This window comes from Agelaius tricolor, unplaced genomic scaffold (genome assembly GCF_023055355.1).
Source record: "Agelaius tricolor isolate 1412-34295 unplaced genomic scaffold, bAgeTri1.0.p SCAF_5, whole genome shotgun sequence".
NCBI lineage: Eukaryota > Metazoa > Chordata > Aves > Passeriformes > Icteridae > Agelaius > Agelaius tricolor.
The window spans coordinates 38,886,648-38,911,280 of NW_027269265.1; the positions used below are offsets into that span (position 1 = coordinate 38,886,648).

Consider the following 24,633-nt stretch of genomic DNA (forward strand, 5'->3'; position numbering starts at 1 on the left):
CAGAGGATTAGGGACACTTCTGCTTCCAGCCTCAGACTCATAAGGATGACTGTGGCTGACACACTTCTATCCTGTGGAGTTTTCTTTGAAAAAGGAGGTAATTGCAATGGCCAATGGCATGCTGGTGATGGAGCCAGTGGGTGATGAGGAGCTATACTCATACCTCAGACTTGTATTTCTTGGGGCAGTTTGGCAGCCTGCCTAGTGCTCCTGCCAGCCCCTCTCTGCCCGGAGAAGGAGCCGCCTTCCCTGCCTGCATTGTCCCTTCCACCCCCACTGTGCCTCTCTTTCATGGTCTTCAAACTTCAACTCCTGCCCAGAGCTAATAGTAAGGATCGGTAGCAGGTGTAAGGCACACCAAATTGTCCTGGCCTCCCCAGGGACCAGGTGTACATGCAACTGGGAGGAGGGGGCCCGCTCTGCTTCAGTGCCCAGACCCCAGCATGCTGGCAATTGGCCCACATCTCAGCAGGGAGGCTGTCAGTAACCATGGCGATTGGAGTCTTCCAGCCGCCCCAGTGTCAAATATACCGTGGGGAAGAAAAGCAGTCCTGCTATGTGATCACTCTGGTGAGGAGTGTTGGAAGAGGGGCAGTGTACCTTTGGGGCAGAGTCCTGCCCTTCTCTCCAAAGGGTGTCAACATCTCCTCTTTTTCCTTTTCAGTCAGGTGCTGGGGGTTCAGAGGTCTGTCTGCCCTCCTGTGGGATGGAAGCACACCTGGGGGTGTAGGTATGTGTGCAGGCTGGAGAAAGCAATGCAAGCCCAGCCCCAGCTAAGCAGAGTTGGGGTGACAGCAGTGGGCCCTGTTAGTGATTACCTGGCACACACCTCAACAAGGAAAAGTTCATTCCTCTCCCATGCATGGCTGCATCCCTGCACTGACACTGCAGCAACATCCACTACCAGTTCCTCAAGGACCAGGCTTTGACCAGAGATGGAAAATGCAGGGCTGTCGTGCAATGAATTAGACTGTGACATTTTAAGAGCTCAATTTAAAAAGCTCAAGTTAACCAACTGCAGGGAAATGCACCTGGGTTGGTCACACTCCCTCTTTTTTCCTCCTTTCCTCAGTATGAGGCCTCTTTTCTGCAGTCAAACACTTTTGCTGCTAATTTGAGCTGGGGAAGGAGCCCAAAGGGACCAAGCACAGCCACTACTGAGTGATGTGCACCAATGCATCTCTGCTCTCTCACACAGCTAGCACTTGTCTCCTGGTTCCCTGGAACGGGTGAAAATCCACACAGGGCTTCACTGTACCTTATGTTGCTGTGCCCTGGGGACTCCAGCGAGATCTTCAGCTCCTGGCCAGAAACAGCTGAAGAGAAGCAGCAGTGCTTGTGCCACACCTAGTTCTTTAGCAGTTCTATAGGCCTTGCTTTGCTCATCACAGTCTCCTGATTCAGACGTGCAAACCTGATGTACACCTAGGTCCTTCTTTTGTACATTGAAGTTTGTCTCAGCAGCTTCCTTCAGCTTGAGTTTAAAGGCCCAGCAATGGGGGGAGGTTACTGGCTTTGCTACCTGCCCAGCTATCAGGATCCATTTCTGCATCCTGGGCTCAAACCTACAGCCTGGCATCTCCAGATCCCTCGCCACACAGAGCAGTACCTGTTGCTGTGTGTGCAGCAGGAAGAGGAGATGACATGTTCCCACATTTACCAGCTCTCCTGAAAACCTCTGCAGATGTTTAGGAAACTGCTGGCAGACTGGCAATTAAACGTGGCACTCTCTTGGAAAGTTATTCCTGGTTTCGAAGCAGCTCATAAAAAACAGCCCCGCCCTGCAACTCCACCTGTGGCAGCCTTGCTCTCAGCAGACTTCTTCCAGGATAAGAGGTGGAGAAATGGCTCCATTCCCCACCAGAGCCCCATTTTTCTTGCATGACACTCTTCTTTCTGGCTGCTAACTCCGAAAAGGAATTGGCTTTGCTGCTGCCTTGCTCACCTCCCAAGAAAAGGTGGTGGATGGGGAAAGGAGCAGTCACAGCTGCACAGTCCTTTTCATCCCCCATCAGCAGTCAGATACCACTGCTTGGTCCAAGGGCTGCAGCATGTCTGAGCTGGGGACAGGCAGGTGGGTCACAAGGGACAGAACTGGGGAGACGCTTGGGACAGCATGTAAGTGATGTGCTGCTCTGGGTGCTGGGCAAGTACCCCTTTCCTGGCAACTTCCCACGAGGGGCAGAGCAAGCAGAGAAGTGTGAAAAGGGCAGAGATTATGAAAGGTCTGTCCATTGATGCCAGTGGCCTTGATGGAGGAGGCATCCACGGAGCTGGTAGAGACACAGGGTGGTTCCCTTTACTCCACCGAGGCGCGGGGATGCCGCCGGGGCCAGCTTCCATCGGAACTCAGAGCAGCAGCCCCCAGGGGAGACGCTGCCCGGCTGTTCAGCTGTGCACCCTTGGCCACTCGGTGATGTTGGGGTGCACGGTCAGCTGAACCCGCACAGCTTCCCTGGTACCGCACCGCGGGTACGGGTTGGAGAGCGCAGCAGGAAGATGAGAGGGGACAAGGGACAGGAGCCGTGCCCCGCGGGACCTGACGCTGCCCGGGCCCAGCTCAACCCCGGCCGAGGGGCCCCCGCTGCCCCCGCCCCAGCGGCCGAGGAGCCAGCCTGCCCCCGGGCCGCCCCTCCGCCGCCTGCCTTTGTGCCTGCCGGGGGGCAGAGGAGGAGCTTGCAAAAGTTTTGGGCTAAAAACCCACCTTTTTGCTGCCAGCCGAGCCCGACGTCAGGGGCCGCTGTGCGCCGCGCGGGGCTCCGCACGCGGCCGCCACACAAAGGCAGCAGCTCCGCGCCCTCCGCTCCGCTCCGCTCCGCAGGTGAGTGCGGCCCCACACACACACAGCTCTCGGGGTCGGGCCCCACCGAGATGGGCGCCCCGGGCGAGGCGAGCGACGACCGCCCATCACCTCCCCAGGGAGGCGGCAGTCATCCAGGCTGAGGGCTCCCCGGAGCGGGAAGGGGCTTTCCCGGGGTGGGGGATAGGCTCCGGCTGGGGAGGACCTGCAGAAAAGGGCAACTGGGGCCGAAGGACCGGGGGCGGTGAGAGGAGAGGAGGCACGGAAGAGCCTGGAGATGCAGAAGGATGGAGTTCGGTAGGGAGTCAGGGCTCCTGGAAAGCAGGCGGGTTGAGTCAGTGGCCCGGTATCCTTCCCCCCCATTCCTCTGGGGAAGCACCCCACACTGGTTCGGGGAGAACTCAGCTAGTGGAGATCCTCCGATCGGAGCCCGGGGAGCTGCCCCGGAGAGGGGATCGACCGCCGCCCGCCTCTCCGGAGGGCGAGGGAAAGGCTCTACGGGGCTCACGGCACAGCATCTACCCTGAGGAGGGAGCAGAGGGCAGAGGTGCGGAAGGGCGCTGCCTGCTCCCCTCTCTGCCCTCAGCGCAGGGACAGAACCCTTTTCCCTTGGAGCACTTTCTCTTCGCTGCGAGGGGAAGGTGAGGCCGCCTGCTGGAGAGCCCCACAGCCCTCGTGCTTCCCTCAGCACCTCTAGGAAAGCCCCCCGGCCGTGCCAACGCCTTGGCTCACGGGCACATGCTCCGTGTCCCCTTTCCAGGCAGCAGGGAACTTCCTACTGTCGCCGTGCTTGTCGCTTCAGGCCACGGGCTTCCCGAGCGCTGGACTGGTTCCTTGGGTGCCGGGCTGCCTGCCCGGAGGCTGGGAAGCAGCTCAGCCCGCAGAGGGAGGACAGCAGCCCTGCGCCCACCACCGCCAGAGCCAGCTGCAATTTGAGCGGAGCAAAGCCGAGCCGAGAGGTCCCACTCCTGGAAAAGGGCTGTGAGTGGGGGGGGACAGCCCAGCCCCTCTCCGTTCCCGGGAGCGCATGGGGTCAGCATTGAGGGATCAGGAGCTGCGGAGGATGTGTGGGCCGCATTAGGAGAAATCGGTGGCACTACCTGCCCCGGAATGGTGTCCGGAGAGAGGTCCAAGCTTTCCCATTGCAATAGTGGGTATTTGAGCTCTGCTTCAGCTTCACCAGATGATTTGTCTTTTTAGAGCTTCAGTTTCACCAGGTGATTTAATTTTTCTTTTTAGAGCTAATCTAGATCATAAAAACCCAGAGCAGTAGAGGAGGGGGAGGGGAGAACAGAGACTGATGTTACGTGAGAGCCAGCCAGCATCTGAGGAGGAGAGAAGCCAGGGCCCCGCAGGGACACAGGAGGAGTAGGGCTGTGCGAGCATGCCTGAAGGTGCTGTCAGCCCAGCCAGGAAAAACTCTTGTTTGCCTGGCTGTTTGGAAAACCAGTTGGAAAACTGCACTCCCTTTTCCTTATGAATGGTTTAGGATGAGCCATGACTGAAGGTCCCTGCAGACCTTTGCCTGGGGGAGGGGACGTGCTGGGCTGAGCCTGGGAGCAAATTCAGGGGTCCCTGGGGCTGTAGCTGGTCATCCCCTCAGAGGGTATCCTTCTAGCATCCCTCCATTTATATGGGCAGGGCCCCACTGCACCCGTGGCAAACAGAGGGAGTCCGTGCCTGGAGGTGAGGCAGGGATGAGCACAGCAGCTGGGGCTGCCTGCCCTGGAGAAGACCATGTCAGAAAGGCCTGAGCAGAAGGTTGGTGGGAGGGATGGGAGGTAGGTGCAAGGAGCACAGGGAAATGCTCTGCAGCAAAGGATGGGAGAAGTTAACAGAACACGTGAAACCAGGGTGATGGTGTGAATAATGTGGATGTCAAAGGAGCTACCCCATAAGAGCCGCTGCAGAAAGTGGGACAGGCATGTGTGTAAGTCAGCTCAGCTCCAGCCTTGTTATCTGTAACCAGCCCATCTTGGCTGAGCCCTTGTCCCCTTTGAAGGCAGATGGGTGGGAGCAGAGCTGAGCTGTGCTGTGCTCGGCAGGATGGCTCCCAGCCAGGCTGGGTGAGGGGGAAGGCAGATCTCAGCCCCACAACTGTGCCCTCAGCCAGCCACTCTGTGTAATTCCCTGTGACAGTTCAATGCAGAGCAAAGCTGGCAGCTTGGCGGCAGATGCATGAAAGGTGAATGCACTGGAGCCTGAGTAATGTGGGATGCTGCTCTCTCTGGCATGCTGCCCGGGGAGCCCAGGGCAGGGAGCAAACGCTGACCCCGGGCTCTTCCTTTTCTTGATGTCCCCTGGGGCCTGTGGTACATCCTGTCCTCTACAGCCCAATTCTGCAAAGCCCATCACAGAGCCAGGGCAGGTGCCGTGTATTTTCTGGATGGCTGCTGCCACACAGATATGGGTGGCATCTTAAAAGGCTTTGGGGGAACAGAATGGCGTCTCCAGATTTCAAACACTGGCTCTGCATGCCTGCACTCCTGTTCCCACTGAGAGCAGGATCTGGGACCCCAGTGTGGGCAGCAACATCCCCCAGAGTCTTGTGGTGGCAGCCAGAGAGGAGCCGTCACATGGTCCAAGGCCACCGGGGCAGGGGGACAGGGCTCGATCCCCAGAGCTGAAACTTTATGTGTGTGCACCCTTGTCCCCAACCTGCTCCCAGGTGTTGTGTGCACATCTGCTCACCCCCTGCATGCATGGGTGGCATGGGCAGCGGGCTCCATACCTCCAATGAACTCCCACATTGGTGGATGCTTTTTTTTGGTGTTTAATCCACTGATATAACTTTCAGACCTCTCACGAAAGCAGGTTTGTTTTCCTGGGCTTTTTTCCTTCTCCCTGGCATCCTCTGGAACTGGAGTAAGGTACTATGGGAGCTGTGTTCCCTTGCCCCAAGGCTCTTTGGTATGGGGCAGCAGCCTGCTAGGTCATGGATAAAGGATCCATAGAGAAATATGAGGGTAAGGGCTGGCAACTGTAGGTCCTTCCCCAGATGCTGTGTGGGCTGTGGGGTTCCCATGGAGAGCATTTCAACCACATACAGGGCACTGGGGTGGTTGCAGGGGTGGGAACAATCTCTCAGCCCTGCAGCTCCCTGGTGGGAGGCAGTTGTTGAGGTACACAATCAACCTTCCTGTTGCAATTAGTGAACATAGTCTACTGGGTGACACCAAGCAGTAGCACACGCTCACGTATGTAGGTGAGTGTGTGCTACTCCTGTCTTACACAGGCTGCCCACAGCCCACCATGCCCCGCCTTGACACCACATTGCACCCCAGCCTCCAACCCACCCAACTCTCTCCTTCCTCAACAGGCAGGATGCAGGTTCGGAGTCTCTTCCTCCTCCTGGTGCTGATCCTGGTGGCTGCCACCGCTGAGGCTGGCAAGAACAAGAAAGGTGCGGGGCAGCCTGGGGCAGGGGGGCAGTGGGGCAGAGTGGGGCACGCTCCCCTGTCCCTGCAGAGAGCACCCACTCCACTTTTCCACACAGAAAAGACAAAGAAGGATGGCTCTAAGTGTGAGGACTGGAGCTGGGGACCCTGTGTTCCGAACAGTAAAGACTGTGGCCTGGGCTACCGCGAGGGAACTTGCAAAGGTGAGAGTAAGAAGCTCAAGTGCAAGATCCCCTGCAACTGGAAGAAGAAATTTGGAGGTGAGTACATGGAGGTGGGGACCTCCCTGTGCTGGGTGACCAGGGCTAACGTCCCACCAGGTCCTGGCTAGTTCTGATGCCTCTCCCCTCTCATCCAGCTGACTGCAAGTACAAATTTGAGAACTGGGGAGGCTGCAGTGCTCAGACAGGCTTGAAGACTCGCTCCGGAATCCTGAAGAAAGCCCTGTATAATGCCCAGTGTGAGGAGACTGTCTATGTGACCAAGCCCTGCTCCTCCAAGATCAAGTCAAAGTCCAAAGGTCAGTTCCTGCCACTCGTGTCCCCAGAAGGGTCCTGTGGCAACCCTGGCCAGGGGTTTTTCAGAGATACCTTGGCCTATTGGGGTTGGCTTTGCTGGATGCTCTTTCCTTTGTACTGTGAAGTCCAGCTGCTGGCAGGGTGGGAGGTGCTACTAGGAAAAACCCTGGTCCCCCCACAAACCACTGTCATCTTTGATGGGATGGGGATTCCCTGCTTTCCTCACTAGGACTGATACAAAAGGTGGTTTGGCATGGCAGGAGGCTGCCTGCAGGGACGCAGCCACTGCGCTGTGCTCAGCCAGCCATGCTGGCTACATTTCTACCACAGCAGTGTCTGGGGGACTGTGAGCTGCCAGCAGATGCACTAACTCTTGTCTCCTGTGCTTCTTGAATGCAGCAAAGAAGGTCAAGGGGAAGGACTAGAGCAGGAAACCAGCGTCCTCATCGGCCCCTCAACACAGTGCCTACAGGACTGGATGTCCAGCTGTAGCTGGCACACACTACAGTCTTCCTCCTCCTCTCCTTACTCCTTCCCATGACCTCCTCTTTCACTGAGATGCCTTGTTTTAATCATTAGTGTTGTAGAGAGCAAACCCACCCACCCTGCAGGATAGGCTGCCTCCTTCCTTGCTGCCCCATGGGCACTACCTGTGCATCCTGCTCACCTCCTCTGGGCTGGTGTTGGGGTTCACTGGGATGTGCTCAGAGAGCTGGGATGGAACACACATTTTTCCACCCTCCAGCACAAATGAGTTGCCTTTAGCACATACTTTTGCAGGCCCAGGAGCCTCCTTGCTCCTCCACCAGGTCCAAGTGCCGGAGGGAAGGGCTGGGTGTTGAATGCCTGAGTAACCCCATCACTGAATCTTCTCACTCAAGGACTGCTCTCACCTCAGGGGGTTTATTCCAGCATCCCTTTGGCTGGGGCATGACTTACCTGCAGCAGTTGAGGAAAACACAACCATCACCCTGAGAAGCAACTGTGTCTCCTCTCTGTCACTTGAAACCATGTGTCCATGCTGGGGCTGCAGTCCCTCTGCCTTTGCCATGCCAACACCAGTGCTGGGTGGGAGCTCTCCTTTTGGAATTTGTCTTTTTCTTTTCCAATAAAAATCTTTTTTAAAAAAGTATCAGAATTCCCCTGTTGTCCCCACAAGTTGCTGCTGTGCTGGAAGCCCCAGCAAACCCCAGTTTTGCTGACCCCACTGGCACCAGCAGTGAAGTTACCATGCAGCTGGCCTGGGTGCCACATGCACACGGTCCTGGACAAAGCACCAGACCCCTCACAGCCTCTTTGCAACAACGCTTCTGGTTGCCCCCCCTTACTCTTGGCAGAAGGGATGGGCTGCAGGAAATGTCACCAGTGGGTGACACTGGGAAGCAGGGAAGGAGCCACCTGGGTGATGACTCATTAATTCCTCACACCACGGACATTAGTTTCCTGGTCCAAGGTCTTTATTTGTCTTGGGGTGTGTTGGGCTGCAGTTGTAACCATTTAAAAATACCCAGAAACCCACCAGGCATTTTGGGTACCCCTAAAGGCAGTGATGGAGGGGCTCCCATCTGGGCTGGGGCAGCCTTTCTGCAGGTTGCACCCTGGCACGAGGACAGGAAGGACATATGGACACAGAGTTCGCCAGTGCTAGAGCGGCCCCATCCCATCCCTTGCCTGCACCTGGCTGCAAGGAGAAGGCTTGCACCCGGCTTTGGGAGAAGCTGGGGAGCAGCCCCAGGGCGCTCTGGGCTGCACACAGGGGTGGCTGGGAGGAGGCTGGAGACGCTGGCTGAAGCCCGCATGCTGAGGGCTCTGCCACAACGCCCATGACAGCGTTACATCCATGTACAAAGCTCAGCAACCGGCTCCTTCGGCCTCCCTGGAGGAGCCCCCTGCACTCGCGGCAGGAGGGGGCTGGAGGCTACCGTCATCCTCTCCTGCCTCCAGAGCCATGCATTAGGCCTCCCACACCCACTGCAGGGAGAGCGGGGACCTGCTCGTGGCCCAGATGAGACACGGGGCCCCTTGGCCACATCGCAGACCCTCTTCCCACCCTTCTGAGACCCCCAGGTCCCCCCTTGTCTCTCCCAAGGACAGTTATTTTCACAGTCACTGCTGCCCACTACTCAGGGTCCCCATTCCCCCAGGGCTGTGGAACAAAGTCCTGCACCACACCAGGGCTTTTCTTTCCAGTTTTAGTTTCCATCATTGTCAGAGGCAACTGGGTTTCACACTCCTTACCCAGGAGTGAAATGCTTGGTTTATCTCTCTGTCTTTCCAGCAAATTGCTGTCTGAGGGCAGAAAGGATGTGAAGGGGAGAGCAGAGACTGAGCCCAGGGAAAAATTCTGCCCCAGGACCCTGGGTGAGGATGTCCGATGGCACTCTCAAGGGAAAGAAAGCATCCTGCCTAACATCTGTTAGGGTCCAATCTTGACTGCCCTCACAGGGGGCCTGCCTGGGCCAGCAGGACTCCCCATTAGCCTGCCTGAGTCAGCCTGGTCCAAGATGTCTAGCAGTGTTTGACCCTGGTTTCTTTTCATTTCTTGGGTAATAAATGCTTTATAAGCCAATGGAAAGCATCCAGCATTAGCCCATCTGCATGCAGACAAGATCTGATGCCATGGAGATGGTCAGCTGGGGAAAAAGGTACATCCAGTCTTAGGAGAAACACTGATGCCATTTGGCCAATCTGAAGAGCATGGAGCTGGGAAGGGCTCCTGGTGACCACATTTCCTCTTGCCTCTGGCTTTCCCGCTGGCTCCCTGAGCTAGTCCCCAGGCCCAGGGTGACTGGAAGGACCTGTAGCTCAGAAGTGCCTTGGATTTTTGTCAGCGTTGGATGAAGGGCATCCTCTGCAATCACTGCACAGTCTGCACTGTTGTGAGTGGTGAGCAGAAGAACCCCTGCTGGCAAAGGAGGCAAAGGGAAGGGTTTCCATAAGGATACTGAAGTGGTCCCTGAGTACCAGTTTATCTGGCTGTGCCAATGTTCCTGTACTGGCACATGAGAAGGTGCTTGAAGGTTTTCTTGAAAGTGGCATTGCAGAGGGCATAGCAGGCTGGGTTGATGGTGCTGTTGACATAGCAGAGCCAGTAGCCGATGGACCACACTGTTTCGGGCACGCAGGTCTCACAGAAGGTGTTAATGAGGACCATCACATTGTAGGGTGTCCACGTGAGTATGAAGGCCAGCAGGATGGCAAATATGGTGCGGGTGACTTTCTTCTCCCGGGCAGCCATCTGGCGCTTCTTCCGTACTTGGCTCCTGGCGATGCTGGCAAACTTCCTGGCAACATTGACTGGGCGACTGTTGGCCAGGGAGTTGTGGTTAGAGGCACCTGACTTAGCTGGGACGATCTCAATGGCGGTGACACATTCAGACCCAGTCTGCTTCGTGACAATCTTAATCTTGGACCACTTGGAAGTTGGGTTCACGCGGGGGTTGGCTGGACTCTGTCCTTGACCTGCTGGCAAGACTTCTGCTGTGGGCTTGTCTTTTGTGGTCTGGGTCATGCTGACAGTGCTGGACTCATTGGATGTCTCCTTCTCCTCCTGATGGCCAGTGGCCTCTGTCTGTGCAGATGGCTGGTCATCCACTTTCCCATTCCTCACCTCCTCCTTCACCTCCACAGCCCTCTTGGGAGAATTGTTGTTGTTCTGTTTCACCATGGGGCCCTTGAGGAATCTGAGGGACTTGGTTTTCCTCTCTTTCCTGCTCTCAGGCTTGTGCCTCCTTACCCTGCTTCTGCTGGCCAGGGAGATATGGATGTACAGCACCGTCATGATGACCACGGGCAGGTAAAAAGCAGCAATGGCTGTGCCAAATGTCACCGCTGGGTTGGAGAGGAACTGGATGTAACATTCCCTCTCAGGGACTGTCCTCTTGCCCACAATGAACTGCCAGAACAAGATGGCAGGGGCCCAGAGAACGAAGGACAATATCCACGCGGCCGCGATCATTAGCCCTGCCATCTTGGTGGTCCTCCTGGCCGGGTACGTCAGGGGCTTGGTGACACAGAAGTACCGGTCAAAGCTGATGATGAGCAGGTTCATGACAGAGGCATTGCTCACCACATAGTCCAGAGCCAGCCACAGGTCGCACACCACGGCCCCCAGTGGCCAGTAGCCTTTGATGATGTAGACCGTGTAGAGGTTCATGGAGAAGACCCCGATGATGAGGTCTGCGCAGGCCAGGCTGAAGAGGAAATAGTTGTTGACAGTCTGGAGCTGACGGTTCACCTTGATGGAGAGCATCACCAGGATGTTCCCCACCACGGTGACAAGGCTGAGTGAGCCAGTGACAGTGGCAATGAAAACCAGCTCCACTGTCTTGTAGTTGGTGGGAGGCTGCACAGCCACCTCGGAGTGGTTGCCCAGGGTGAAGTTGTCATAGGTCAGGTTGGCCATCTTTGCCTGCCAGGGCTGAGCAGAGAGGTTGTGCATGGGATCTGCAAGGAGAGTGAGGACAGAAAGGGAGAATATCAGACCTGCCAGCCTGTCCTGGCAGCATTTCCTCAGTTTCCCAGGCCAGCACGGCTGTTGACTAGTGCTCAAAAATCTGCTGGCATTCCTGAACTTCTCTCTGCCACTCCAGGAGTCCATTGGAGGCATTTTTTGTGTCCCTATTTATCAGTAGAAGAGGCAAATGAGTTGCAGGGAGAAAAGCAGGAATGGAGCTAGGACAGTCCCAACCTCGTGTGGCCCAGAGAGGCACAAAGGGGAGCCAAAGGGCTGGGGAAAGAGGACTGCAGAGCCAGGGGGGATACACATACAGCACTCACTGCCAGAACAGCACAGCATGGAGCCAGTGCCCTGCCCCAGGGACAAGAGCAGGGTTATGGTATACCTCAGGCATGTTCCACTGATCTCCCCAAAGCACTCCCCAAGAGGGCCCTAACCCGCAAAACCCGTGCCATGGTCTGCTCAGCTCACCTGTGTCTCTCACAGCAAATAGCTCCTTCTGGAAGATGAAATCTGGGAGAAGGAAAACAGCAAGTTACACCACAGCTTGTGTGCATCCCACAACATCTTACTGAGGGCACCAGCCTGTCCAACAGAGGTGACCCTGACCAAAGGGTGACACTGCTGAGATACAGATGCTGAAAAGCCAAGAAAGGCTGAAGGTGGGGGCTTTGGTGTGGCGCAGTGCACAGCGCAGCAAGCTCAGGAAAGGGAGGGAGCTGCACAAGTGCCATCAGTCACTGATGCTGGGAAGTGATGACCCCTTCCCTCTGTCCCACATCACAGTGCAGCTGCAGCCACCCAGGCCAGATGTACAGTGTGGAGTCAGACACCTCAGCATGATACACGGAATTATTTATGAAAAGTGATGAGAATTATGGATGGAATTACTGCCTTCATGCAAACCAAGATGCCTGTAGTTAATCACCCAAGGTAAGAGTGGAATGGACCTTAAAAAAAAAATCAATAGACAAGAAGTGCTGTATTGAGATGAAAGGGAATTTCCTGGAAAGCAAAGAAAAAGCAAAGGCACTGAGGGAGTTGGGCAGGACAGAAGAGCTTTCCATTGAACCTTCCTCTCCCACACCATCCAGACCTCCAAAACATGCTAGGCCTTCACCAGCCTACCCTGGCTTCTGGGGGCATTCCAACCCTGCCAGACCATCGAGGGCAGCCCCTCCAGCATTTGCTCCTGGTGCCTGGGGCAGGGGCTCAGCCCCATGGGCACTGCTGCCAGGAAACCAGCAGGAGCCAGCAAGTGTCCCCACAGTGGGAGTGCTCAGCACAGTGTGTCTCTGGCTTGGGAGATGGCGCCAAATGCCCAGGACTCCTGAAGCTGATTTTGCTGAATGTATAAATGTGCCTTTAACACGCACCTCTTCTGAATAGGGCCCGGCAGGCTTTAGAATCAGTTTGTCTGTTTTAAGTATTTGAAAAGAAATGTCCTTGTCTTTCATTTGTGGTGAGGGTAGGAGATGTCTGCCATCAGCAAATAGCCAAGTTTTTAATATAAGCACTTTCTAAAGAGATACAGGTGTAATTAAATGGAAATGTGTCTGCCGAGATGCTAAGGCCAGGATCTGATGTAGCCATTTAGGCAGCTTCTGCATTAGCAAGGATACATCTGCGATAGTGATGGAGCTCCTCTTACAGGTGCAAGGAAAATAAGTGGCTGAGGGACAAAGAAATACCTCTCTACCATTATCCTCTAAGCATGTCTGTGAAGACAAAAGGCTTTTAAAAGAAAGCAATGCCCTTCGGTAGATGCTACATGCCAGATACAGATGGGGTGAGGAAGCCTGTCAGCACTGCCCAGGCTTGGAGCTTTGCACCCAGCTCCAAGCACAAGGGATGCATCAAGAGAGAGGGAAAGAGGTTTCTGCTGCCATCCTTCCTGGGCACCCAGCCAGGGATGTGAGAAGAGGTGATAAGTGTATAAAATGGCTTAGAAATATATAATCATGGCAGTTTGGGGGTTGGTTTCAGTACAATAGAAATGAGTTTTAATTTCTTCACTTTGGTGAGATGGGGAGATTTAACTGTCATTCTTGTAACAGCTAATCAAACTGATCAGACAAGCTAGCAATCATGCAGACATCTACCCCAGCTCTTCCAAGAAGAATTTGAAAGTCTTGAAAAGAAACCTTTCCATCGTCTCTGCTAAAATGTGGGTTTCAGTTTTCTCACTTTTGTTCCTGAACTGGCATCCTCTTCTAAGCGTGTCTAATTAATTATCAGCCTTGACAGAGGCTTGTGTTCTCAGTTACCCAGAGTAAGAAAAGTCCATCTCAAGCCCGAACTGTTCTGTACGTGTCCCAAGACGGGAGGAAAGGCTGCGGCAGCCCCTCGGGCGAGCCTTTGGATGCCCCCCAGAGGTCATGCTGCGAACTGGTGTGAGGAGGCAGAGGCAGCTGCCGCCGCGGGGGCTGGGCTTAAACACTGAGCCCTTAAACTCCATAAGCCTTCACCTAATAGCAAAAAATAAAGCAATCCCCTGTTTGAGGGAGGCCTTGACAAAGCTGAGAGAACACTTCAGAAGGGCTCCTAGGGCTGACACCCTTACCTGTGACACCAGCTGGCTTTGCAAATTCCCTCAGACTTTTGGCAGTGATTTACAGCTGGTTTTGTCCTCTCCATCAAAGCCGTTGGGAGACTCCAACTCTTTACTGATAGCATCCTCCCGTCCAAGAGTTTCTGTGGCTGCTGCAGTGATCACCAATTGTGTCATCAAGGGAAATACCTTTCCCTTCCCACACAGCCACAGATCCAAGCAGAGAAAATTGTAATTTGGGTGGGGTCCAACTACTGCGGGCAGTGGGCACAGCAGGGTCTCCACTGCTGCCGGCAATCATGGGTGTGACCACTCTTGTGTGAGGATTCAACCCCAGAGCAAGAGCAAAGCCAGTGCTCTGTCACAGGGTGACACCTGAGACCACAGCAGAAGACTCCTGCCGTTTCCTTGCTGCACCTCATGTGCCTTACCAGCCAGCCTTCCCAGCCTGTCGGCTCCTAGAAACTGCCTCACAGCCTCTCGCCAGGTAGGAGAGCAGAAAGCCCTCTCATGGACTGCTGGTGACCACCCTGTGACCCAGAATCTGCAGCAGCTGGAGGCTGGTGTTCCGTCGGCTGCATTCGTGACTGAGCACCTGCTGAGCACTCGGCTCACGTGGGATGGAGGGCTTAGTTCCCTCCCGCCCTTGCTGCTCCTGATGTGGAAGGAGCTGGCTGCCCTCTGCACGGGACGGCAAAGGCAATGGGAGAGGTCGGCATTTACACACACCCGTGTGATGGATGAGCTCCTGGAGCAAGCAGCCCTCCTGCCCCAGTGTTCCCCACATCTTCTCTCTGTACTGCACAGCCGCCCTCTTCTCCACAGCCCCTGCCACATGGCATCACCAGCCAGCTCCTTTCCTGTTGTGACACTGCCCCCATCCCAGCATCATCCCCAGGGCTGGGGATACCCAGGGAGCAGGTGCGAGGCAGGGCAAAGCCGTGCCTCGTCCACATGCAGTTGAAGTGACATTCTGCCTCTGGGAGCAAGCAGAGCTCTGCAAGGAACCCCATCATAAAGCAAGCCCCACGCTCGCACACCAGCCTGGGGAGGGACATGTTCACAGGGGAGGGAGAGGAATCACAGAAATCCGTGCTTTAGTGGACACCTGTGAGCATGAGCTGCTCCCAGGGGAAATGGGCTTTAGCCCTGCAAGGGTCTGGAGCAACAGCACAACTGAAAGCGACCTCGAGCCCAGGGACAGGATGGAGGGGCTGTGGCTGTCAGCTCCTGGCTGAATGGATCCTGTGGGGGTCTGGGAGCTGCCTGTCTCCAGGAGGGAGGAAAGGTGGCCCCCTGCACCACAGGCACATTCCAGGAGAAGGTACACATCACTTCCTGCTCTGTCTGGGTGCCAAGGCTGGGCCTGGGCACATCACCTTTGGTGTGACATTTGGAAAGAGTCAAGGCAGCCCTACTGCCAGCCCCCTGCCTGTCTTGGCCTTCCTAAAAGTGCAGAGAGGGTAAAAGTCTTAATGGGATTAATCCTGTGAGGTCAGACTGCTGATGTGATGTGGGGCTGGGCAGTTTGTGCAGCCACCACCACAAGGAGGAGAGGAGAGAGAAAAAACAGGGAACAGAAGACGCTAGACATTTATGGCTCACGCTCACAAAGGGAAGGTATACTTGGGGTAGGATGGCAGTTTGTGGTGCTAATTGCATTATCTAATAGCTGTTAATTAGTTCCTGAATCATGGCACTACTTTACAACTAGTGAAGGGTTGTTCTGGTTGACAGATTCACACCCCTCGGAGTGTGAAAACAGAATTCCTAGATGCTGGGAACAGGCACCTTAGAAATACAACATATGAGAGAAGACGGAGGGCCGGCCCCGTGTCTGGCAGGGGAGGGTTGGTGTTGGTCTGCTTCCGTGCCTCTGTGTTGGAATGATGAAGGCAATAAACAACCAGAAAAACAGAAAGGAGATGAGGGGCCAGCAGGATCTGTTGCCATTAAAATGGCAAGCCCTTCAAGCTCCAGCTGGTGGCTGCACTTTCACCCCTCTGGTCAATGGATCCCTGAAGTCCTTATCCTGCTCCAGAGGAGATCTGAGCCATTGTGGAACAGGAATTGTTTCTTGTCAGTAACATATGGTGTTCTGAGCATTTGATTTTTCCATTGAATAATTTATTCTTCTTTCTTCCTCTGCTATTCAACTGGTCCTCATGAGGCAAAGCAATTTCCTCCACCCCACAAGTCAAGAACCTGTGATAGCTTTTCCTGGAGCCGCTGGAGAAGCAGTAAGCTCAGTAGCTCAGGAGCAGCCAGCTTGCAGGGGGAGGTGAGGGGGCCAGGGAACCCCCCCGTGCCTGACGTGTGTTTGCGCATCAGGTTTGTAAAATTTGCTGTGTCCAGGGCCAGAAGGGAGTGTTGAGGTTGGGTAAGCCCACCACCCTCCCCAGGCAAGCCAGGAGCCTCCCTGCTTTCACTGTGGTTAATGCTGGCTGTCAGAGCAAAGCCGAGGTGCCGCACCCAGGCTGGCTCGCACCCGGCTGTGGGGAGCAGTCGCCGGCCGGAGCCGCGGATGTTGAGCTGCCCCTGCAGGTGGAGCCCAGCCCAGCGGGCTCACCAGCATCCCACAGCAGCCACAGCTGCACCCCCTGCCCAAACGTGCCTGTACTTGCCTGTATCCCTAATGTGCCCTTGGCAGGTTGTAAGGGACCACATGCCATTTATCCACAGCATCACCAGACAAGAAGCGAGCCAGTGAGAAAGTGTTTTTTAAAAAGTAATTGAAAGGTCACTCCTATAAATAACCTACCAGCACACTGGTCGCTCCGACAATTAATTAACCTCCTGTCACCCAATTATCAGGCCAAATAAATGACCTATCAGTGGAACACCACTAGCAAGCGTGCGTGGCAAATGCCACACAAGCCGAAGTCCAGCCTTACCCTGCTGTGCCCAGCCTGCAGCTCCCAGGCACCGGCGGCTCCCCAGCAGCTCCCACGGCTCCTGCACTGCCTCCGGTGGGAACATCCCGGCGGGAGAAGTCTCACCACGGCGGCATGGCACAGCGGGACCAGGGGGACACAGTGCCCTCTGCCTTGGCCGCCCCAGGGCTGCAGCTCCCTGCTGGTGGCTGAGCTAGGAACGTGCTGGGCTTCCAGCTGAGCCTGGGCTGGAGCCACACTTCTCCCCTCCCATCCGCTGCATTAATGCTCTCTGCCTCAGAGAGATGCTCATGTTCTTTTATATGCCTGGCTGAAGCTTTAACAGAACCCAGCTGTTTCAAGGCAGTACAGCAGAAATAACCCTGCTGCAGCTACAGGTCCCACTGCTGAGAAGGGCTCTGGGACCAGCCAGCAGAGAGGAAGGAGGGGGGAGAGAGAGAGGATTGCAGCAACAAGTGACTGCCTGGATTAGCTGGGCTCTTCCCAGGGAGAGGTTAGTGCTGGGGACCAAATGCCTGTGGGAGAGAGAATGGTGGAGGAGGGACTGAGAGCCAGAGGGGCAAGTGCTGCAACACCTAAGAGCTGTTTGCTTCGCAAAGCAGCTCCCCCTGCCCCAGGGACAGGCCTTGCCTGGGGACAAGGGGGAAGGACTTGGCTCTTTTTGGGAAGCCAGCTGTAGGGAAGCCCCCTCACCCTGCCATGGCCCCACACAGCCACAGGTGCCCATGCCAGGTCCCTACCACCCACATGGGGAATCTGCCCCCCAGGCCAGGGATCTGCCCCACCCCAGGTGCCTGGGCTGGGGCTGAATAAGGCAGGGGCTGGCCCTCATGCAGAGACCTGCAGCACCCTTCACTCACCCTCTGTGTCCCCAGGGTCCCATGAACTGCAGGGGGGATGCAGCTCGGGCAGCCAGAGATGCAGTGCTGCTCTGGCAGGGGAACATGTTTGTAACTCATCCCAGAGCTGAGGCACCACAGGGAGCAAACAGTAAGGTGATCATCTGAAATTCTAAAGACTTGGCAATGGAAACAAGACCCCCTTTCCCCATGGAGCAGCTCCACAGGGCTTTGAGAGGACAAATGAGCCAGCTAAGCAATGGATGAGATAAAAGAGCTGAGCCAAGGGCAAAAAATCAGGCAGGAGCAAGAACCCTGCTGGATGGATGCATATGTGAGAGCCCTACTCCTGGGGGCAGATAGCAGATGGGAATCTTTGGGGTGCTAACGAAAAAGGAAACTGAAAATATGAGACCCCATTAGGCCACAAGACCTGCCAGAGGATTTGGAGGTGATGTCTGAGCGAAGGGATAGAGTGAGGAAGAGGAGCTGTGGCAGAAGATGGGCAGGAGAGCCCAGGGCATGGACAGACAGAATGGAAAATGTGGGGGTCAGAGTGCCAGGGGAGGAGAGCAGGTAGGAAATCCCTACAACAGAAAAGGGGAGAGATGGAGAGGAAGGAGGTGGGAATGGTCTCGGTCTGCCAGGGAGGCATTACTTATCTCCTCTAGAGAAAAGTCCTGAGAAAATCTTCTTAGAAGGAGGGACCTCACACAGAGACATTGCCTACAAACCTCTCCCTGTTGCCTTCTCTGAGGCTCCCACCAGCTCCTTGCTGGGCAGAGTGGGAGCCGTGCTGGAGCTGGAAACCTCTCTGGGCTGCAGCTCTCTGGCTCAGGCAGCCCAGCTCTGCCTGGAGTCATCTCTCTCACTGCAGGATGGTGATCCCCAGCCTGTTGTGCTGGTGCTGAATAAGGCAGGGGCTGGCCCCCATGCTGGCCCCCTCACTCTTTTTGCCCCCCAGGTCCCCATGAGCCGTAGGGTGGGGATGCAGCTCAGACAGTCAGGGATGCAGTGCTCCTCACCCCACAGCACAGGGCAGGGGTTTTAGCCACCTCATGGACAGGGACTGCACATAGTAGCAGAGGGTTTAATGAGTTGAGCATCACTTATGGGCCTTGGTGAGTTATCTGAGCTCTGCAAAAAGCATAGAGACCACCATGCTAGACACTGCTCCTAAGTGCTGCAGAAAGGCAGGCCCAAGGCCAGGCAATTCATGCCTGCCAGGCAAAGGCAAATGCCAGAAGGGTTGCATTGCTCTCCACTCCTCTCTGTACACATGCATGCACTTTTTTGGCCTTATCTGGGACTGCACATGATGTAACTGTCAGCAGAGGAGGGATCCAAACTACCCCAGTGACACTAGAGATGGCGAGATGCCGGGTACTCTCCCATCTCAGTCATGCCAAGATCCCTCAAGGACCTTCATCCCTTCTCAGCAGAGGCAGCCTGCCACACTGCCTGGGACTTGGGAGCTGGCATCGACACTGGCAGGGTCTGCAAGTGAGGGGTCAGTGAAGCACGGTGCCATGGAGGCCTCTGGAGAGCTGTTCTGTGACCTGGAGCGGATGCAGGGCCCGGGACATCGTGTTTGCAGACTCATGTTTTCAGACCTCAGTGTTGCACAACTGTAGCTGAGTTTCCCACAGACAAATAAATCTAATTCTGCTTAAAGAGGCTGAAGACATTAACCCCTTAACTGGCCAATGCAAACCAAATTTACCAGGAGCCTTAACCCTGCTGATGACATTTCACCTCCAGACATAGCTAGCTGAGGCTCCTGGTGCCAGACCCACTGCCTCCTCTGCCAAGCTGCAAGGTGCTATACAATATGCTAGATTTAAAAGCAGTTGTGGTACCAGAGGGGCTGCTTCTCTGCCTGGCTTTCTTGGCTGGAGGAGCACAGTCACCCTCAATATCTCAGTAACATGCCGATAGCTCAGGCCAAGCCTGCTGAGCTCAAGGAGCTCCACGGTTTGCACCGAGTTCTGCCTTTAAAGGACAAAATTCCTAGCTGCTGCCCCTCCTTCACCAACTGACCTGGGATGTAACTCCTCTTCAAGGCTCTTGAAGACAAATGAACAGCCCTGTGCTTCCCCATGTCCCTCTCCAGCTCTCTCTGAGTCACTGGAACAGGTGGGAGAGGTTCCTCTGCAGCTGCACACCTCAACCTGCCTAACGCTGGGGTGGGAGGTGGGAAGGGAACAGGGCACTCGGGCACCTCTGCCACTGCCTCGGGCACCGAGCGGGAACGGGGCACAGTTGCACAGGACATAAAGCGTCATGGGGACAGGGTCACAGCAATGCTCTGATTTGCAGGACCTCCAGCAGCAGTTTTGGGGACCATCAGAGGGACAAAGCACTGTGCCTACAGTCATTGCATTTGCAGGCTTGGACAGGCTGGTGATTTTCTCTGCAAACTTGCATCATACAAGGTATAAACAGAGCCTTTGTTGGAGTTCATCCTCCATGTGGTGCAGCCTCAGGGCTGAAGGCATCTCTGGAGGGTCCCGAGAGCAGCCCCGGGGCGAAGGTGTGAGCAGCTGTGCGCGGCACGCGAGGGCTGGGGAGCATCTCCAGCAGAGCCTCACTTGCTGTGCACACACTGCCAGGGGACTCAGGGTCTGAAGACAGGTCAAATGATGTTGCCCTGGCACAAAGTCCCAAGAGGACCAGTGCATCGATCCACAGGGAAGGTGGGACGGCTGCCAACAGACAGACTGAGGACACCCAGGTGTCTCTAGCTGGGGGAACAGGGACTGGTTGTGTGTCTCCTGCTAAAACTCTGTGTCTAAGCATCAGGGGGAGGATCTGTATATGAGACACCTTGCCCTATGTTCATGCACCAGAAAAATACTGGAATCATGGATCAGCCTGACCAGGGAACACTTGCCTCAGATTAGTCCAGGAATTGCCTAACTCCTTGAAGCTTTAGCAAATGAATTTGTTTGAATACAGGGCAAGAGTCCACTTTGGTATGTTCAAGGGTCTGGATGCAGCAAGACTGTATGCCTAGAGGCTTAAAAGGATGTCATGGTGGGTTGTGCTCCTGGGGAGAGTCGAGGCTGGCACACTCCTCCACTTGGCTCTGAGTTAGACAGCAGCCAGACATTCAGGCCCTCACCTCCTGGTCTGCCAGGGCCCTGGGCAGGAGAGCACGAGTCTTCCTAAAAGCTGTTGTCTGCTTTCTGACTGGTCACAAATACCTCAGAAGAAGGATGTATTTGGCATGGTTCCAATCACCAGCTTGAAAAGACTTCAACAGTGCCTGGATGTGGAGCCTCACTGCAACCACTGGTACCTGACACACTCATGGTGGGTGCTGGTGCTTGGGCAGGCTAAAGAGCAGTCAGCAGGGGATGCTGGCATGGGAATGAAGAGAGAAGAGGAAGTACATGGGAATGATCTGGTCCAAAACTTCCATTTCCTCGCTGTGTCAGGTCCTGCACTCTCATATCTCCCCAAAACACATCTTGTAACATGCAGTTTTAGAGCCAGCCCAGAATGGATGCTGAAATGCAAAGCAAATCTCCTCCCTTGGCTTACTGGAGAGCAATAAGGGCATAGACCCATGTCAGGCTGAGGAGCAACTGGCTCGAGGACAATGCCCGTTTCTCCAGAAGATGCCCATCAAAGTCCTGACTTAGCATGCCGAGGAGAAGGGGTCAGCTTGTGCACAAGAAACAGTTGCTGTGTGTCTGTCCATGTGGAAAGAGGAGCTGCGTTTGTGCAGAAAGCAGCAGCCCCTTGCAAACAGCCTCCATCTCCCTCTCCTCTCCCTGCTGCCTTTGCAGAGCTGCATCTGCCCCCTCGGCTGGGCGCTCACCAAACCTCTTCACCTCTGTGGATGCTGCCGGTCAGGGCTCAGCAGGGCAGGCAGAGAAAGCATCAACAACACAAAGGTGTGCTAGGGACTGCTCTGCATCAGCTGCTCCTCCTGGTCTCACTATTTTTATTCCCTGTTTTTGTCTTTTTTCTTTTTTTTTTCTCTTTTTTTCCTCCTGGGGAGATATTTGTCATTTTAATTTTAAAGAACAAAACAACAAAATCCTAACTATGACAAAACCTCCCATCAATGGGGTGGGGACACAGCTTGTGGGGACAGTTAAAAGAGAAAAACCATGCTCCTTCTGCAAACTCAGAGTAATTGGATCACAGCATTAATTAATCATTTCAGTTCATTTCTCTTTTATGAAAGAAAACAGACTGACCTCCTGAGATGGGTATGCCCCTCGTGTGAATAAACAAACCACTTTTACTGGTAGCCCTTCTCCTCCTTCTCCCGCCAGCTTTCCTCTGCCCACTCATCAGGTCACTCCCAGGGCCGCTGCCACTCCATACAGCAGCCCTGGAAACTTGCTGCCACTCTGAGCAAGGGCACATTGGCTCAGCTCCTGCAGGAACCAGGACTGCTGCCCACCCCTGCACCCCTGCTCCCATCCCCACCTCCCACACCCAGGGCTCCCACCACGGGCCGCTGTCCTGGCTGAAGGGGGAACAGGGATGGGCTGCTGATTGGGATCTCCACTGGCTGCCCTGCTCTTTGCTGGATGTCTCATGGGGGCCTAGTCTAGGCTGGAGAGCAGCAGCAGGTGCTCAGATCACAGGAGTTAGGGTGTTAGGAAGCAGGAGGTGGTGCCCAGCAGTAGAGACAGCGAAAGCACCTTGGTGTCACCTGTGATTTCAACGTGAGCATTGTCTCTGGTGCTGTTTCACCAAAAGCCTGGGCTCTGGGATCCTGTCACCTGAGTATTTTGATAGACAGTGCCTGCATCAACAAGCCACCCAACTGCATTGGTAGCAACCCTTCCAGCCCCTCTGCTCACTCTGCAAGTTGTGGCAGAAGTCAAACCACCTTTGGAGGTCACCCAAGGCAGTTGTGATAAAGCAAGGAGCCTTCAAATGCTCAAACAGAGCCCATCTACCAGCAGGGCACAGGGGAACACCAGCTGTTCCTCAGGTTGGGAAGTATCTCCCTAGCCTTGGGCTTTCCAAAGACTGGCTAGAAAAATCCATCCACAGCACAATCAGAGGGGTTGAAAACAGGTCAGACAGAAGCCAGTGCTGCTTTTATTTCAGAAAAATTATAAGAACTGTTCCCTGATTTGAAGCCAATGGTATTATTTTGGAAAGAAAGAAGGGTGTGGCTGCCCAACTCTTGTCCATGATGTGCCAACAGAGAGCACGGGGCAGCTCTGTCATTACCAGCAGAAGGGGTGCAACAGGGCCAGAAAGGGCTAAAGGGAAGACGAGATGCACACTGGGGGAGACAGTGGGCATGATCTGTCTCCCTTGCAATGCCCAATCTGGCAAAGGGCTCTGTGAAGAGGGGGCAAACTTCTGCCTAGTCATGTCCTGGGAGGTGGCCACAAGCGCCAGAGGGGTTTGCCCAGTATGGCGACAAAGTATCCAACAGATAGGGGATCCTCTCCCTGTTGCTCTTGCTGGAATAGTGAGGGAAGCAAAGAAAGCGTGCAGGTAGTTTCTTGTCCAGGAATGTCTCCTTCCCAGAGAAGGCACCAGGGGAGCAAATAACCCCCGTCCTGGGTTTCCTCCTGGGGGGTGCCTGCCCCTGGAGCCGCAGGCTGCTCGTATTCCCTACTCAGGGTGCTGACAAGGCTGTTTCCTGGGTGACAAGAGGGGCCCGAGGTTCCTCGAGCGGCGGATCCCGGGAACGCTGTTGGTTTGGATGGGAGCAGGGAAGAGGGGTGCCAGACATCACCCCGGTGCCCTGGCAGGGCTGCACGGCTCCAGACATCCCGGGGCAGCGAACCAGCGCGAGGGTCCCGACCCGCGGGGCACCCCGGCGTTCCCGGAGAGACGCAGGAATGCGGGAAAGTTGGCAGAGACACCTCCCCCGTTCCTGGGGGGACCGCGTGCCACATCCCCCGGAGGTGCGGAGCCCCCTCCCCATGCACCCTAAAGCCATGCCGAACCCCCCGGACCCTGCGGGGGATGCCCTGCGCCCCCCGCCCGCGCACACGGAGCCCCGAGCAGCGACTCACCGGGCAGCCCAGCCCAGGGCGCGCCGCCGCCCGGCGCCGAGCGGTTCTCAGCGGCCATGGTGCCGCGCCGCGCCCGCGGGGGCTCCGGCTGGCATGGCCCGGCTCCGGTCCCGGCTCCGGTCCCGGCTCCCGGTCCCGGCGGCGCCGCGCGCGGCGGAGGGGCGGGGAGAGGGGAGGGCCCGGCGCTGCCGGCTCGGCCCCGGCCTCCTCCCCCCGCCCCCGCCCTCCCCCGCTCCCAGATGTGCGCCCCCAGATGTGTCGCCCCCAGATGTGCGCCCCCCTCGCCGCCACGAGGACGCACCGGGCGGGGGCGGGAGGAGGGGGGCTCACGACGTCGGGAGCCGCTGCCAATCCCCACGCCGCCGTCCCCCCCGTCTCAGATGTGGCCTCCCGTCCCCGCCGGCCAGACGTGCGGGAGCGCTCCTGCAGCACCCCGGACAGCGCTCCCGGACCGCCCGCTCCCCGGCACCGGGCTCCGGCCCCGCGGCCCCCGCAGCCCCCGGCGGGGAGAAGTCCCGATCCGCTGCAGCCGGCAGCGCCGGGAGCACCGGCGTCCCACGGCGGGAGAGAGCGAGGAGCAGGGAGGCGCCGAGCGGGGCCCCTCACGGCCTGGGCAAAGGAAGGCCTCGACACCTTCCCCAGTCCCCAAAAACTCTGCCGGGCTGTCACTAACACTCGGAACTGCGGTGTCCATGCAGAACAAAAAAAAACCTCATCAGGCAGTTCCACAACCAACTGATTGACTGTCCCCCAGGTCTGCCTTCTGGTAATGAGAAAGCGTCAAACAAGAATAAACAAAGGGAAAAGGGGAAAAAAAAGTCTTCCCTTTCCTGTACACCTTTCCCCTTCCCTCCACTTTAAACCCAGAGCAACTCCCTTACCCACCCTCCGCCTCTCACTTGTGCTGTCTCACAGACACACACGGGTATAATTTCCCCATCTGCTCGGCTCTCACACGCACATGTATATACACACATAAACAAATAAATGCCCCACTGTAACCCTCCTCTGAAGCGATTGCAGTAGCAGATGGGTTCCTACCGTCCACTCCTTCACCCTCTCACCATCTTCTCACACCTCTCTGACTCTGGGAGTGTTTTAAGTCAATGTCTCCTCTAAAGATGTGTCTAGTTCACAGACTGGACCTCTCTTTCCTCTAAATCCTGCAA

At 55.9% G+C, this 24,633-nt stretch overlaps 2 protein-coding genes across 4 annotated transcripts; one reads left to right on the forward strand and one right to left on the reverse strand.

Annotated features, from left to right (window-relative positions):
* Positions 1–2,693: 2,693 nt before the first annotated feature.
* On the forward strand, positions 2,694–7,848 carry MDK (midkine). Of its 2 annotated transcripts, none has more exons than XM_071427427.1 (5): positions 2,694–2,813; positions 6,117–6,203; positions 6,297–6,458; positions 6,557–6,718; positions 7,116–7,848. In XM_071427427.1, the coding sequence occupies exons 2-5, from the start codon at positions 6,125–6,127 to the stop codon at positions 7,139–7,141; spliced, it is 429 nt and encodes a 142-aa protein (XP_071283528.1). In that variant the 5' UTR covers positions 2,694–2,813; positions 6,117–6,124; the 3' UTR covers positions 7,142–7,848. The 2 variants fall into 2 exon arrangements, with proteins under 2 accessions (XP_071283528.1, XP_071283527.1); XM_071427426.1 differs by having other exon boundaries at positions 2,721–2,821; positions 6,120–6,203.
* Positions 7,849–8,151: 303 nt separating this feature from the next.
* CHRM4 (cholinergic receptor muscarinic 4) lies at positions 8,152–23,684 on the reverse strand. Of its 2 annotated transcripts, XM_071427424.1 has the most exons (3): positions 23,465–23,681; positions 11,647–11,688; positions 8,152–11,162 (listed from the first exon to the last, which is right to left on the reverse strand). In XM_071427424.1, the coding sequence occupies exons 1-3, from the start codon at positions 23,520–23,522 to the stop codon at positions 9,685–9,687; spliced, it is 1,578 nt and encodes a 525-aa protein (XP_071283525.1). In that variant the 5' UTR covers positions 23,523–23,681; the 3' UTR covers positions 8,152–9,684. The 2 variants fall into 2 exon arrangements, with proteins under 2 accessions (XP_071283525.1, XP_071283526.1); XM_071427425.1 differs by lacking the exon at positions 11,647–11,688 and having other exon boundaries at positions 23,465–23,684.
* Positions 23,685–24,633: the final 949 nt, after the last annotated feature.